This window comes from Procambarus clarkii, chromosome 90, assembly GCF_040958095.1.
Source record: "Procambarus clarkii isolate CNS0578487 chromosome 90, FALCON_Pclarkii_2.0, whole genome shotgun sequence".
Taxonomy (NCBI): Eukaryota; Metazoa; Arthropoda; class Malacostraca; order Decapoda; family Cambaridae; genus Procambarus; species Procambarus clarkii.
In genome coordinates, this window is record NC_091239.1 from 12,638,776 (window position 1) to 12,653,260 (window position 14,485).

Sequence of the window (14,485 nt, forward strand, 5' to 3'; positions counted from 1 at the left end):
GCTCTTCAGGAGCAAGATCTTTTCTTACTCTTGTATAAGTAAGAGTTAAGAGTTAAGATAAGTAAGAGTTGCCCTTGTCTCAGTGTTGTAGGGGGCTACGTTTCTATCAATTATATCTTCTAATAATTAAGACGAAAAGTGCTCATTAAAAATAATAAAAAAACAAACTTCTGCGACACCAAACAAATAAAAGGAAATATAATGAAATACAAAAACAAATTCTGAGGATTCCAAATGGCCAATTGAATAATAATGAAGTTGAAATGTATACAGCGAAGAGTTTGGAGACTTTTGGCGAATTGAGAGGCTGAAGAATTAAACATTTCTTTCAACACGACTTGAGGGGGCGAACCAGGCGGCCATGTTTACCTGATCAGCTGAGAGCGAGAACACGAGACAGAATTCCCTTAATAATTCCATGGATGCTGCAGCGGGCATCCTTTCTGGCGCGATCCAATCACGGCCTCTTTAGCGTGTCATCCAAAGTCCTGTTTAAAGTGCTATATGTGTGCTTAGCGGACATTCACATATCCTCACATGGATGAGGAACCGTTTAACGGAAGTAAACAAAGCCGCCATGATTGAGAAAAGATGTCCAGACCGATGTCGTAAGTGGCTGCCTTTAGCATGCTATCCAAAGTCCTGTTTATAGTGCTATATATGTGCTTAGCGGACATTCACATATCCTCACATGGATGAGGAACCGTTTAACGGAAGTAAACAAAGCCGCCATGATTGAGAAAAGATGTCCAGACCGATGTCGTAAGTGGCTACGTAAGTGATGGATGCTGGAAACGCCAATCGACGCGAAAACTGTTCATGTCAATAAACATATCCAGGGAGGAACTGGAGGCGGATCCGAGCGTCCTTATGTGTATTCCGGTGGTCTGTCGGAGGTCGTGAGGCAGCATACATCAGTCATTTGTTTCAATATTCAATTATGGCGACGTCGCCGCCAGGTGGACGCTGACATATATCGAGACTATAGATAAATAAAAGCAGGTCTCAGATAGCAAGGGCTTTCACCCCTCGAGATAAAATAATAGAAAGTTTAGAGATAAAAGCTACCACTATCTTTGCACAACAAGGGTTAAGATACAAAAGTATAGTTAAATATGTTAAATACGGTTTAAATTGGAGACTTTCGGGGTCGTGGAGAAGAAAGGACCTGCTGCATGGGTGACAGCTTCTTCCTCCCCTCCCCCACTGTATCTACCTACCCTGGCTTTGAGGGAATGCAGGCCACAACAGTCACCTGACTCCCGGGTACCATGATGAGCAGAGAGTTCAGGCGTGGTGAAACGGGTCGAAATATCTCTTCCTGGCCGGGAATCGATCTCGGGTTCAACAAAGTCGTGAGCTGGCTACGTCGCTAACCGCTGCGCTGCGCATGCAAGTTGTGCGCATGCTTGGATGGGCAGCTGTGGTTGTTTTGGGCCGTCAATGGCAGGAGGGACATGGCGCAGTGCGCACTTCCTTCCTTGTCGCTGCCCGGGACGGTTTGTCATTCCTGTAGCTACCTCCGGTCGATCAGGGTCCGCTCTCGCTCGACCAGGGTCCGTCCTTGCTCGACCAAGACCCGTCCACGACTCGACATGGAGGGAAGCCGGTTCGACCTCCTCCTCCTCCTCCCCATCCTCCTGGTAGCGGCCGCGACTACAGGCCTAAAACATCCTGGTAACTATGACGAATAACCTATAGTTGCAACAGTCGGCTCGCAACCGATTGCTCCCGGGTTCGGTTCCCGGCGTGGGCGAGACGTTGGAGTGTGTTTCCCTGCCCCTGTATCATCCTGAATCCCCTGTATCATCCGTGACCTCTCCCTCTGTTGAAGCATCATCCAATATCTCTCCCTTCTCTGTTGTATCATCCGTGTCCACCCCCACCACCCCATCCTCTGGGGTGCCCAGTTAAGGAGTTCTACGGGAGGAAGTAGACCCTACATAGACCCATACACCCCTGCATGCTTCTTGCTTTTGGAGAGGGGGTTCAGCGTCACATATTTAGGGGATGCGGTTCCAACACAAACCTCGTTGCCATGTGCCCCCCACTTGAGCCGCCGTGACTCCCCACTCGCTCCGTTGTTGGTATAATGTCTACACTGTACCGTACACTAGATGGCGTATGATGGCAGCCATCATCCCTGTAACCATCTGCTCCTAGACAGCCTGTACGTGGGTGTGGATATCTTTAGACAGCCTGTACGTGGGCGTGGATATCTTAAGCAGCCTAACTCAGTAAGACATTCTGGGAAATTTGATTTAGAATGGCAATTGACACATTTGACAATGTTGATCAGGCAAAAAATACCCACAAAGGAATTCCTTTAAACAGCAATATAACTCACCCCCTTCCCCCTGGAGAGTGGGGGACTTGCTGCATGGGTAACAGCTTCTCTCCCAAATCAACCTACCCTGGCTTTGCGCCCTGGAGAGGCCACTCCAGACCGACAACCAAAGCGCAACTCCATAGTCTCCTGAGACTGATGGAGGTCTACTCCTACCCCCTCCCCCCCCCTCCCAAGCTAAAAAAAAATAAGAAACTGTCAATTCACGAAAAATCAGTTGTCATACTTCTCTCCGGTTGATTTGGTGGATGATGCCGCTGAAGGATCATCCGAGATCTCTCCTTCTTCTGTTGTATCATCCGTGACCTCTCCCTCTGTTGAAACATCATCCGAGATCTCTCCTTCCTCTGAGGTATCATCCGTGACCTCTCCCTCTGTTGAAACATCATCCGAGATCTCTCCTTCCTCTGAGGTATCATCCGTGACCTCTCCTTCTGTTGAAACATCATCCGAGATTTCTCCTTCCTCTGTTGTATCATCCGTGACCTCTCCCTCTGTTAAAGCATCATCCAATATCTCTCCCTCCTCTGTTGTATCATCCGTGACCTCTCCCTCTGTTGAAGCATCATCCAATATCTCTCCCTCCTCTGAGGTATCATCCGTGACCTCTCCCTCTGTTGAAACATCATCCGAGATCTCTCCTTCCTCTGAGGTATCATCCGTGACCTCTCCTTCTGTTGAAACATCATCCACGATCTCTCCCTCCTCTGTTGTATCATCCGTGACCTCTCCCTCTGTTAAAGCATCATCCAATATCTCTCCCTCCTCTGTTGTATCATCCGTGACCTCTCCCTCTGTTGAAATATCGTCCACGATCTCTCCCTCCTCTGTTGAATCATCCGTGACCTCTCCCTCTGTTGAAATATCATCCACGATCTCTCCCTCCTCTGTTGTATCATCCGTAACCTCTCCCTCTGTTGGAGCATCATCCAATATCTCTCCTTCCTCTGTTGTATCATCCGTGACCTCTCCCTCTGTTGAAATATCATCCACGATCTCTCCCTCCTCTGTTGTATCATCCGTGACCTCTCCTTCTGTTGAAATATCATCCACGATCTCTCCCTCCTCTGTTGTATCATCCGTAACCTCTCCCTCTGTTGGAGCATCATCCAATATCTCTCCTTCCTCTGTTGTATCATCCGTGACCTCTCCCTCTGTTGAAATATCATCCACGATCTCTCCCTCCTCTGTTGTATCATCCGTAACCTCTCCCTCTGTTGGAGCATCATCCAATATCTCTCCTTCCTCTGTTGTATCATCCGTGACCTCTCCCTCTGTTGAAATATCATTCACGATCTCTCCCTCCTCTGTTGTATCATTCGTGACGTCTCCCTCTGTTGTATCATTCGTGATGTCTCCCTCTGTTGGAGCATCATCCAATATCTCTCCCTCCTCTGTTGTATCATCCGTGACCTCTCCCTCTGTTGAAATATCATTCACGATCTCTCCCTCCTCTGTTGTATCATCCTTGACCTCTCCTTCTGTTGAAATATCATCCACGATCTCTCCCTCCTCTGTTGTATCATCCTTGACCTCTCCCTCTGTTGAAATATCATTCACGATCTCTCCCTCCTCTGTTGTATCATCCTTGACCTCTCCCTCTGTTGAAATATCATTCACGATCTCTCCCTCCTCTGTTGTATCATCCGTGACCTTTCCTTCTGTTGGAGCATCATCCAATATCTCTCCCTCTTCTGTTGTATCATCCGTGACCTCTCCGTCTGTTGAAGCCTCTTCTAAGATCTCTCCTTCCTCTGTTGTATCATCCGTGACCTCTCCCTCTGTTGAAATATCATCCACGATCTCTCCCTCCTCTGTTGTATCATCCGTCATCTCTCCCTCCTCTGTTGTATCATCCGTCATCTCTCCCTCCGAGTCATCTAAGATTTCTCCATCCGTTGAAGCGTCATCCACGGACTCGTCTCCGTCCGTCGAGGTGTCATACTCTGGCTCGTCGTTCTCCGTCGACGCGTCGTACTTCGGCTCGTCGTACTCCGTCGAGGCGTCACCTGAAGAATAATGCCCTTCCAGCGACTCGTCCAGTGGCTCCAATTGTTGACGAGGCTCATCTCCTTCCACGGCGTCGTCCTGTTTGGAAGGGTCGTCCGACGTGAGCTCCGGAATGTGTATATTAACCTGGATGTGCTGGGGTCGGCCTCTGCTGATGCCTGATGAGGTCGCCCTCCCTCCTTTAGTCCCCCCTCCGTTAGTCCCTCCTGAAGGATTAGTCCCCCCTGAAGGATTATTCCCTCCTGAAGGATTAGTACCCCCTGAAGGGTTAGTCCCGCCTGAAGGGTTAGTCCCCCCTGAAGGGTTAGTCCCGCCTGAAGGGTTAGTCCCGCCTGAAGGGTTAGTCCCCCCTGAAGGATTAGTATGGGAAAACGGAGAGGTTTCGATGGGGGGACTGAAGGGAATGAGGTAGTAGAGCACCGCCGGGAAGCTCCCTGCAACAGGAGGCATCTCCAGCACCCACAGCTTACCGTGCTGACACACGAACACCACCTGCAGGCAATTGTCGCTTTTGTTATTCGTCAAGAGCACCTCCAGTATGTTGATCCTGCCGGCGCTGTTGTTGTGCACGGCAGTCCATGGCGCCATTCCGGTGAGCACCATGTCCCCGGCAACGTACCTGACCCCTATGGTGTTGTTGGTGACGTTCGAGATACTCAAGCGGACTTCGTTCTTGTCGTCGATGAAATCGCCGTAGATCTTGCACATCTTGTGGTCGTCGCAGGAGGAAATTTGCGGGCGACTGTCGCCTGCGCCCTTGACATCCGACGCGTTGTTCTCCGACGCCTTGTCCTCCGACGTCTTGTTCTCGTACGTCCTACCGAACCAGGCCCGGGAGTCGCTTCTACCCAAAGTGCACACAACCAGAAAACTTATGAGAAATTTCATGGTTATCTTTTTCTGTTAGGTTTTAACAGTTGTTTAATTTGGTTTTATTTATGTGTTAAGGAATTATTTACGTTGATGTCTTGATGAAAATGGGTTTTGATGGGTGATGATAATGGTTTGAAGGGTAATGCCGATGACTTGAGGGAGGTTTTAGTGATGTGTGGGGTGATGGTGATGATGGTTTGAGGGGGTGGTGATGATGGTTTGAAGGGGTATTGATGGTTTGAAGAATAATATACATGGTTTCAGAGGTGCTGTTGATGGCTTGAGGGGGTGGTTAATGGTTTGAGGGGTAGAGTTGATGGCTTGACGGGGTGGTTAATGGTTTGAGGGGTAGAGTTGATGGCTTGACGGGGTGGTTAATGGTTTGAGGGGTAGAGTTGATGTTTTGAAGGGGGATATTTATGGTTTAAAGAGTGGTATTGATGATTTGAGTAGTTGAGAGGTGGTTTTGATTGGTGCAGTATTGATCGATTTGAATATAAGTGGACATAAGTACCAGAAAACAAATTATAAGTAGACAGGAATATTAAGCAACAATACACACACACACACACACACACACACACACACACACACACACACACACACACACACACACACACACACACACACACACACACACACACAAGGGGACACAGGTGGAAACTGAGTACCCAAATGAGCCACAGAGACATTAGAAAGAACTTTTTCAGTGTCAGAGTGGTTGACAAATGGAATGCATTAGGCAGTGATGTGGTGGAGGCTGACTCCATACACAGTTTCAAGTGTAGATATGATAGAACCCAATAGGCTCAGGAACCTGTACACCAGTTGATTGACAGTTAAGAGGCGGGACCAACGAGCCAGAGCTGAAACCCTGCAAGCACAGCTAGGTGAGTACAACAAGGTGAGTACAGACACACACACACACACACGAAAAGTATCCACCTCTCATTTTATCACGAGAATGACTCTTCGGCGGATGACTCTGATGAATGATGACCTTCCAACTCATTTCCTTCTGGGATAAGATCTCCCTCTTTTGACTTACCGTTAGAAATGAATGTGAATACTAACCCCAGGCTGTCATTGTGCCTCCCTTTGGCGCTGCTGAAAGGGGCGTCTTCCTCCTTTCGGCGCTCCTGAAGAACTGGTGTTTGAAGGGTGATGTTGATGATTTAAGGGGGGAAAGTTATCTTTGTTTGGGGGTGGAAAGGGGGGTGATAATAATGGTTTCCTTGGTTATCTTGAGGATATCAGGAGTTGGTTTGTGAGGTAAGATAATTATGAGTAGAAAGCTCTAAGCTAATATGACTATAGAGCACAAGGAGGGAATATGAGGACAAGAATCTGGGATATATCAGAGGGAAAGCATGGTAACTAAGCACTAGCACCCTCGGGGATTGAACCCCGACCTGCAAGAAACGAGACCTCAGCTGTACCGACCAGTCCGAGTGATTGATGGGCCAAAGAAGTGTAACATTTATCCATGTAATAAATTCCTTTCAAAACTTATCATTATTCACAAATGAAAAGAACAAGAAAACAGCTAAAAAAAAGAGAGATTAAACTGTTAAACCACAACGAGGATGACTCGAGTCATCTTCGAGTTCATCCTCGAACTCATCCTCGAACGCGTGTCCTCCGTCCAGATTTCCTCTTCGAGCTCGTCTCCTTTGGTATAGGTAAAACCTTCGAAGTCGTATTATATTTTTGATTCATAGTCGAACTCGTCTCCTTCAGTGGGGCATCTTCGTCGAACTCGTCTCCCTCAGTTGAGGCATCTTCGTCGAATTCGTCTCCTTCAGTTGAGGCATCTTCGTCGAATTCGTCTCCTTCAGTTGAGGCATCTTCGTCGAATTCGTCTCCCTCAGTTGAGGCATCATAGATGCTGCACATCATGAGGGCGTCGCAGGAGGAAACTTGCGGCCGACTGTCGTCTGCGCCCTTGACATCCGACGTGTTGTCCTCCGACGCCTTGTCCTCCGACGTCTTGTTCTCATACGTCCTACCGAACCAGGCCCGGGAGTCGCTTCTACCCAAAGTACACACAACCAGAAAACCTATGAGAAATTTCATGGTTATTTTTTTCAGTTAGGCTTTAACAGTTGTTTAATTTGAACGCAACTCCATAGTCTCCTGAGACTGATGGGTGCCTACTACTACTAATAATAATAATTTGGTTTTATTTATGTGTTAAGGGATTATTTATGTTGATGTCTTGATGAAAATGGGTTTTGATGGATGATGATAATGGTTTGAAGGGTAATGGCGATGGCTTGAGGGAGGTTTTAATGATGTGTGGGGTGATGATGATGATGGTTTGAAGGGTGGTGATGATGGTTTGAGGCGTAGAGTTGATGATTTGAAGGGGGATATTTATGGTTTAAAGAGTGGTATTGATGATTTGAGTAGTTGAGAGGTGGTTTTGATTGGTGCAGCATTGATCGACTTGAATATAAGTGGACATAAGTACCAGAAAACAAATTATAAGTAGACAAAAAAATAAGCAACAATACACACACACACACGCCCGCAGGCACGCACGCACACACACACACACACACACACACACACACACACACACACACACACACACACACACACACACACACACACACACATACATACACACACGCGCACACACACACACGCACACACACACACACACACACACACACACACACACGCACACACACACGCACACACACACACACACACACACACACACACACACACACACACACGCACGCACGGGAAAATGGGACAGGAGTCATTGCTGTAAACAACCGATAGCTAGAAAGGCGGGATCCAAGAGTCAATGCTCGATCCTGCAAGCACATATAGGTGAGTACATATAGGTGAGTACACACACACAGGCTGGCGAGACTGGCTAACATCAGAACAGCCTTCAGGAACTTGTGTAAGGAATCGTTCAGAACCTTGTATACCACATATGTAAGACCAATCCTGGAGTATGCGGCCCCAGCATGGAGCCCGTACCTTGTCAAGCACAAGACGAAGCTGGAAAATGTTCAGAGATATACCTCGGGTACTGGTTTGGGTGATGAGGATCCGTGAATTGGTCTATAATAATACGAACAAGAGAACAGCTAAAAAAGAGAGAGAGAAAACTGTTAAACCACAACGAGGATGACTCGAGTCATCTTCGAACTCATCCTCGAACTCGTCCTCGAACGCGTCCTCGAACGCGTGTCCTCCGTCCAGATTTCCTCTTCGGGCTCGTCTCCTTTCGTATAGGTATAACCTTCGAAGTCGCATTATATTTTTAATTCATAGTCGAACTCGTCTCCTTCGATGGGGCATCATCCTCGAGCTCGTCTCCCCCAGTTGAGGCATCATTCTTGAGCTCGTCTTCCCCAGTTGAGGCATCATTCTCTAGCTCGTCTCCGTCAGTCGAGGCATCATTCTCTAGCTCGTCTCCGTCAGTCGAGGCATCATTCTCTAGCTCGTCTCCCCCAGTTGAGGTATCATTCTCGAGCTCGTCTCCGTCAGTTGAGGCATCATTCTCGAGCTCGTCTCTGTCAGTCGAGGCATCATTCTCTAGCTCGTCTCCGTCAGTCGAGGCATCATTCTCTAGCTCGTCTCCCCCAGTTGAGGTATCATTCTCGAGCTCGTCTCCGTCAGTTGAGGCATCATTCTCTAGCTCGTCTTCCCCAGTTGAGGCATCATTCTCGAGCTCGTCTCCCCCAGTTGAGGCATCATTCTCTAGCTCGTCTTCCCCAGTTGAGGCATCATTTGCGGGTTTGTTTCCCTCAGTTGAGGCATAATCCTCGAACTCGTCTCCCTCAGTTGAAGCATCCGACTCATCTCCCTCAGTTGAGGCATCATTCTTCGGCTCGTCGAGGCCCATAAAGGCATTCATGGCTTCGGAGAGAGCATTATCTGGAGGATAATCGTCGTCGGATGGTCCCTTTGGTTGACTATCCTCCAACTCATTTTGCTCCAACTCATTTTCCTCCCAGTAGCGATCATCATCGTCTGATCCATCACCCGTGAGGTCCGGAATGCGTATATTGACCTGGATGTGCTGGGGTCTGCTTTGGGCGCTGCCTCTGGTGCTGCCTCGGGTACCGCCTCGGGTACCGCCCCGGGTACTGGGTTGGGTACTGGTTCGGTTAGTTTGTTGGGTGCTACCGGAAGTGTTGTTTCGCCCGTCAGGACGACCAGGATCCTTGAATTGGTCTTTGGACGGGGTGAGGTAGTAGAGCACCGCCGGGAAGCTCCCTGCAACAGGAGGCATCTCCAGCACCCACAGCTTGTCGTTCTGACACACCAACACCACCTGCAGGCAGTTGTCGCTTTTGTTATTCGTCAAGAGCACCTCCAGTATGTTGATCCTGCCGGCGCTGTTGTTGCGTACCGGGGGCCTTGGCGTTTTGCCTATGAGCACCGTGTTCCAGGAAGTGTACTTGACCCCGATGTTATTGTCCGATGTGTTGAAGATAATCAAATGGACTTCGTTCTCCGGCTCGCCGTAACTCCCCTCGATTTCGCACGTCCTGTGGGAGCCGCAGGAGGGCAGGGAAGTGCCGCCTGTGGTCGTGTCTTCCAGGGCCATACCTTCTGTGGCCTGGTTCTCGTCTTCCAGGGCCATACCTTCTGTGGCCTGGTTCTCGTCTTCCAGGGCCATACCTTCTGTGGCCTGGTTCTCGTCTTCCAGGGCCATACCTTCTGTGGCCTGGTTCTCGTCTTCCAGGGCCATACCTTCTGTGGCCTGGTTCTCGTCTTCCAGGGCCATACCTTCTGTGGCCTGGTTCTCGTCTTCCAGGGCCATACCTTTTGTGTCCTGGTTCTCGTCTTCCAGGGCCATACCTTCTGTGGCCTGGTTCTCGTCTTCCAGGGCCATACCTTTTGTGTCCTGGTTCTCGTCTTCCAGGGCCATACCTTTTGTGGCCTGGTTCTCGTCTTCCAGGGCTATACCTTCTGTGGCCTGGTTCTCGTCTCCTGGGGCCATACTTTCTAAGGCCTCGCTGCGCCAACTCTGGGAACAGGTTCTGCCGAAGATACACACTATTACACAAACGCCTGGTATTAATCTCATGTTTATTTGCAGTTTTTTTTGCTCTTTTTCAGATTTTTGTGTTTTTAAATGAAGGTTGACGTGTGTTTCATAGATGGAAAGGGGGTTGATGGTTTGAAGTGTAGAGGGCTGTTTTGTACGGGCGTTGATGATGGTTTGAAGGGGCGATTTTGATGTTTCGAGAGGTGGCGTTCATTGTGTGAGGGACACAATGATGATTTTTTAGGAGTGAAGTTACTGATTTGATGAGTAGTGTCAGTGATTTTTTTAGGGGGTTTAGCTGATGAGTTGAGAAAATACTAAGAAACAGATTACAAAAAAAAAAATACAAAACCACGAAGATCACTCACCCTGTTACTAGGATGACTCCACTGAGTCATCCTCGAGTTAGTCTGCCTCTAGTGAGATGTCCTGTCTTCAGGAAAAGTGAAATCGTATATCATTTCCTTCAAGGTACACCGGTTTACAAGGGTACCGGTTTACAGGGATACCGGTTTATAGGGATACCAGTAAAAGGGGTGATAGGAACCATGAATACACACACAAAAAAGTGAAAAAAAAACACAGAGAGTGATCTTCATCCCATCATCAGGATGAATCGAGGTTGGATGCCTCGTCAGAGAATGCCTCATCAGAGAATGCCTCATCGGAGAATGCCTCATCAGAGAATGCCTCGCCGGAGAATGCCTCGCCGGAGAATGCCTCGCCGGAGAATGCCTCGCCGGAGGATGCCTCGTCAGTGGATGCCTCGCCAGAGAATGCCTCGTCAGGGAATGCTTCAGCAGGGAATGCCCCGCCAGAGTCATCCTCTGATGGAAAATGATTCTCCACCTCATATCCGCGTGGGCTGTCCTCTTCTACGTTTGAAGGATCGTCAGACGCGAGGTTGGGAATGTGGATATTAACCTGGATGTGCGGAGATCTGCCCTTGGGGCTGCGGGAGTGTGCGCTCCTCTCTTTAGCCCCCCGAGGAGCAGGAACAGGAACAGGAGGAGGAGTAGGAATTTGAGCGTGATGAAGGTAGTACAATATCGGAGGAACACTGCCTGCCGCAGGAGGCAACTCCAGCACCCACAGCCTGTCGTTCTGACACACCAACACCACCTGCAGGCAGTAATCACTTTGGTTGTTACTCAGCAAGACCTCCAGTATGCTGATCCTGCCGGCGCTGCTGGGGGCCACATGAATCGCGCCTGTCATGCCCATCAGCTGCAGTGTCCCAGCCTGGTACTTGACCCCAATGGTGTCGCCGCTCAGCCGCAGGATATGCATCATGACGCCACCGCTCGGGTCGCTGTAGAAGCCCGAGATGTTGCACATCCTGTCGGAGGCGCAGAAGGAGGACATCTTCTGCGCATTTTCAGGCCCTGGGTCATCAGAGGCTCCGGTGAATCTGTTCAGCCACTTCAGGGTACCAAATGTGCCTGAAATGTCTGAAAATATCAGACCAACCAGCAAATATCTCATGTTTTGTTTTGATTTTTAATGGAATTTCATAATTGTGTTACGTTGGGGATTTTATATTGTTAAATGATGGTGTTGGTGTATTGGTAAAAGTGGGTTGATGGGTTGAGGGGTGAGGTTGATGGTTTGAGGGGTAGGGTTGATGGTTTGAGGGGGTAGTGTTGATGGTTTGTGGGGGGTAGTGTTGATGGTTTGTGGGGGGGTAGTGTTGATGGTTTGTGGGGGGTAGTGTTGATGGTTTGTGGGGGGGTAGTGTTGATGGTTTGTGGGGGGTAGTGTTGATGGTTTGTGGGGGGGTAGTGTTGATTGTTTGTGGGGGGGGGTAGTGTTGATGGTTTGTGGGGGGTAGTGTTGATGGTTTGTGGGGGGTAGTGTTGATGGTTTGTGGGGGGTAGTGTTGATGGTTTGTGGGGGGTAGTGTTGATGGTTTGTGGGGGGTAGTGTTGATGGTTTGTGGGGGGTAGTGTTGATGGTTTGTGGGGGGGGGTAGTGTTGATGGTTTGTGGGGGGTAGTGTTGATGGTTTGTGGGGGGTAGTGTTGATGGTTTGTGGGGGGGTAGTGTTGATGGTTTGTGGGGGGTAGTGTTGATGGTTTGTGGGGGGTAGTGTTGATGGTTTGTGGGGGGTAGTGTTGATGGTTTGTGGGGGGTAGTGTTGATGGTTTGTGGGGGGGTAGTGTTGATGGGTTGAGGGGTGAGGTTGATGGTTTGAGGGGTAGTGTTGATGGTTTGTGGGGGGTAGTGTTGATGGTTTGTGGGGGGGTAGTGTTGATGGTTTGTGGGGGGGTAGTGTTGATGGTTTGTGGGGGGGTAGTGTTGATGGTTTGTGGGGGGGGGGGTAGTGTTGATGGTTTGTGGGGGGTAGTGTTGATGGTTTGTGGGGGGGGTAGTGTTGATGGTTTGTGGGGGGTAGTGTTGATGGTTTGTGGGGGGTAGTGTTGATGGTTTGTGGGGGGTAGTGTTGATGGTTTGTGGGGGGTAGTGTTGATGGTTTGTGGGGGGGGGTAGTGTTGATGGTTTGTGGGGGGTATTGTTGATGGTTTGTGGGGGGTAGTGTTGATGGTTTGTGGGGGGGTAGTGTTGATGGTTTGTGGGGGGTAGTGTTGATGGTTTGTGGGGGGGGGTAGTGTTGATGGTTTGTAGGGGGTAGTGTTGATGGTTTGTGGGGGGTAGTGTTGATGGTTTGTGGAGGGGGGTAGTGTTGATGGTTTGTGTGGGGTAGTGTTGATGGTTTGTGGGGGGGGTAGTGTTGATGGTTTGTGGGGGGGGGTAGTGTTGATGGTTTGTGGCGGGGTAGTGTTGATGGTTTGTGGGGGGTAGTGTTGATGGTTTGTGGGGGGTAGTGTTGATGGTTTGTGGGGGGGGGTAGTGTTGATGGTTTGTGGGGAGTAGTGTTGATGGTTTGTTGGGGGGTAGTGTTGATGGTTTGTGGGGGGTAGTGTTGATGGTTTGTGGGGGGGTAGTGTTGATGGTTTGTGGGGGGTAGTGTTGATGGTTTGTGGGGGGGTAGTGTTGATGGTTTGTGGGGGGGGTAGTGTTGATGGTTTGTGGGGGGTAGTGTTGATGGTTTGTGGGGGGGTAGTGTTGATGGTTTGTGGGGGGTAGTGTTGATGGTTTGTGGGGGGTAGTGTTGATGGTTTGTGGGGGGGGTAGTGTTGATGGTTTGTGGGAGGTAGTGTTGATGGTTTGTGGGGGGGTAGTGTTGATGGTTTGTGGGGGGGGGTAGTGTTGATGGTTTGTGGGGGGTAGTGTTGATGGTTTGTGGCGGGGTAGTGTTGATGGTTGTGGGGGGGTAGTGTTGATGGTTTGTGGGGGGGGGGGTAGTGTTGATGGTTTGTGGGGGGGGGTAGTGTTGATGGTTTGTGGGGGGTAGTGTTGATGGTTTGTGGGGGGTAGTGTTGATGGTTTGTGGGGGGTAGTGTTGATGGTTGTGGGGGGGTAGTGTTGATGGTTTGTGGGGGGGGGGTAGTGTTGATGGTTTGTGGGGGGTAGTGTTGATGGTTTGTGGGGGGGGGTGTTGATGGTTTGTGGGGGGGGTAGTGTTGATGGTTTGTGGGGGGGGTAGTGTTGATGGTTTGTGGGGGGGTAGTGTTGATGGTTTGTGGGGGGGGGTAGTGTTGATGGTTTGTGGGGAGGGAGTAGTGTTGATGGTTTGTGGGGGGTAGTGTTGATGGTTTGTGGGGGATAGTGTTGATGGTTTGTGGGGGGGGGGGTAGTGTTGATGGTTTGTGGGGGGTAGTGTTGATGGTTTGTGGGGGGGTAGTGTTGATGGTTTGTGGGGGGGGGGTAGTGTTGATGGTTTGTGGGGGGGGGTAGTGTTGATGGTTTGTGGGGGGTAGTGTTGATGGTTTGTGGGGGGGGGTAGTGTTGATGGTTTGTGGGGAGGGGGTAGTGTTGATGGTTTGTGGGGGGGTAGTGTTGATGGTTTGTGGGGGATAGTGTTGATGGTTTGTGGGGGGGGGGTAGTGTTGATGGTTTGTGGGGGGTAGTGTTGATGGTTTGTGGGGGGGTAGTGTTGATGGTTTGTGGGGGGGGTAGTGTTGATGGTTTGTGGGGGGTAGTGTTGATGGTTTGTGGGGGGGGGGTAGTGTTGATGGTTTGTGGGGGGTAGTGTTGATGGTTTGTGGGAGGGTAGTGTTGATAGTTTGTGGGGGGGGGTAGTGTTGATGGTTTGTGGGGGGGGGGGTAGTGTTGATGGTTTGTGGGGGGTAGTGTTGATGGTTTGTGGGGGGGTAGTGTTGATGGTTTGTG

At 49.8% G+C, this 14,485-nt stretch overlaps 3 protein-coding genes across 6 annotated transcripts in view; 1 reads left to right on the forward strand and 2 right to left on the reverse strand.

Moving 5' to 3' along the window:
- The first annotated feature begins 1,211 nt into the window (after positions 1-1,211).
- LOC123746582 (glutamate receptor ionotropic, kainate glr-3-like) overlaps positions 1,212-14,485 on the forward strand; it is a 24,114-nt gene continuing 10,840 nt past the window's right edge. For both annotated transcript variants that reach the window (XM_045728196.2, XM_045728197.2), the window contains exon 1: positions 1,212-1,677. The gene's annotated coding sequence lies outside the window, so the exon portion shown is untranslated. The remainder of the gene's footprint in view (positions 1,678-14,485) is intronic.
- Positions 2,529-5,292, reverse strand: LOC123746495 (uncharacterized). 3 transcript variants are annotated; one of them, XM_069318352.1, is made up of 2 exons: positions 4,121-5,292; positions 2,529-4,000 (listed from the first exon to the last, which is right to left on the reverse strand). In XM_069318352.1, the coding sequence occupies exons 1-2, from the start codon at positions 5,243-5,245 to the stop codon at positions 2,561-2,563; spliced, it is 2,565 nt and encodes an 854-aa protein (XP_069174453.1). In that variant the 5' UTR covers positions 5,246-5,292; the 3' UTR covers positions 2,529-2,560. The 3 variants fall into 3 exon arrangements, with proteins under 3 accessions (XP_069174453.1, XP_069174454.1, XP_069174452.1); XM_069318353.1 differs by having other exon boundaries at positions 2,529-3,553; positions 3,761-5,292; XM_069318351.1 differs by having other exon boundaries at positions 2,529-3,553; positions 3,614-5,292.
- Positions 8,517-10,292, reverse strand: LOC123746581 (dentin sialophosphoprotein-like). Its single transcript, XM_069318537.1, has one exon. It carries the CDS (start codon positions 10,290-10,292, stop codon positions 8,517-8,519), a length of 1,776 nt encoding a protein of 591 aa, XP_069174638.1.

Bases quoted from the DNA above. Each gene is read 5' to 3' on its own strand.
- LOC123746495 (XM_069318351.1), bottom strand. From the start codon at position 5,245: ATGAAATTTCTCATAAGTTTTCTGGTTGTGTGCACTTTGGGTAGAAGC. The intron at 3,554-3,613 runs GTCACGGATGAT...ACAGAGGGAGAG, and splicing joins ATATTTCAACAGAGGGAGAG to GTTACGGATGATACAACAGA.
- LOC123746581 (XM_069318537.1), bottom strand. From the start codon at position 10,292: ATGAGATTAATACCAGGCGTTTGTGTAATAGTGTGTATCTTCGGCAGA.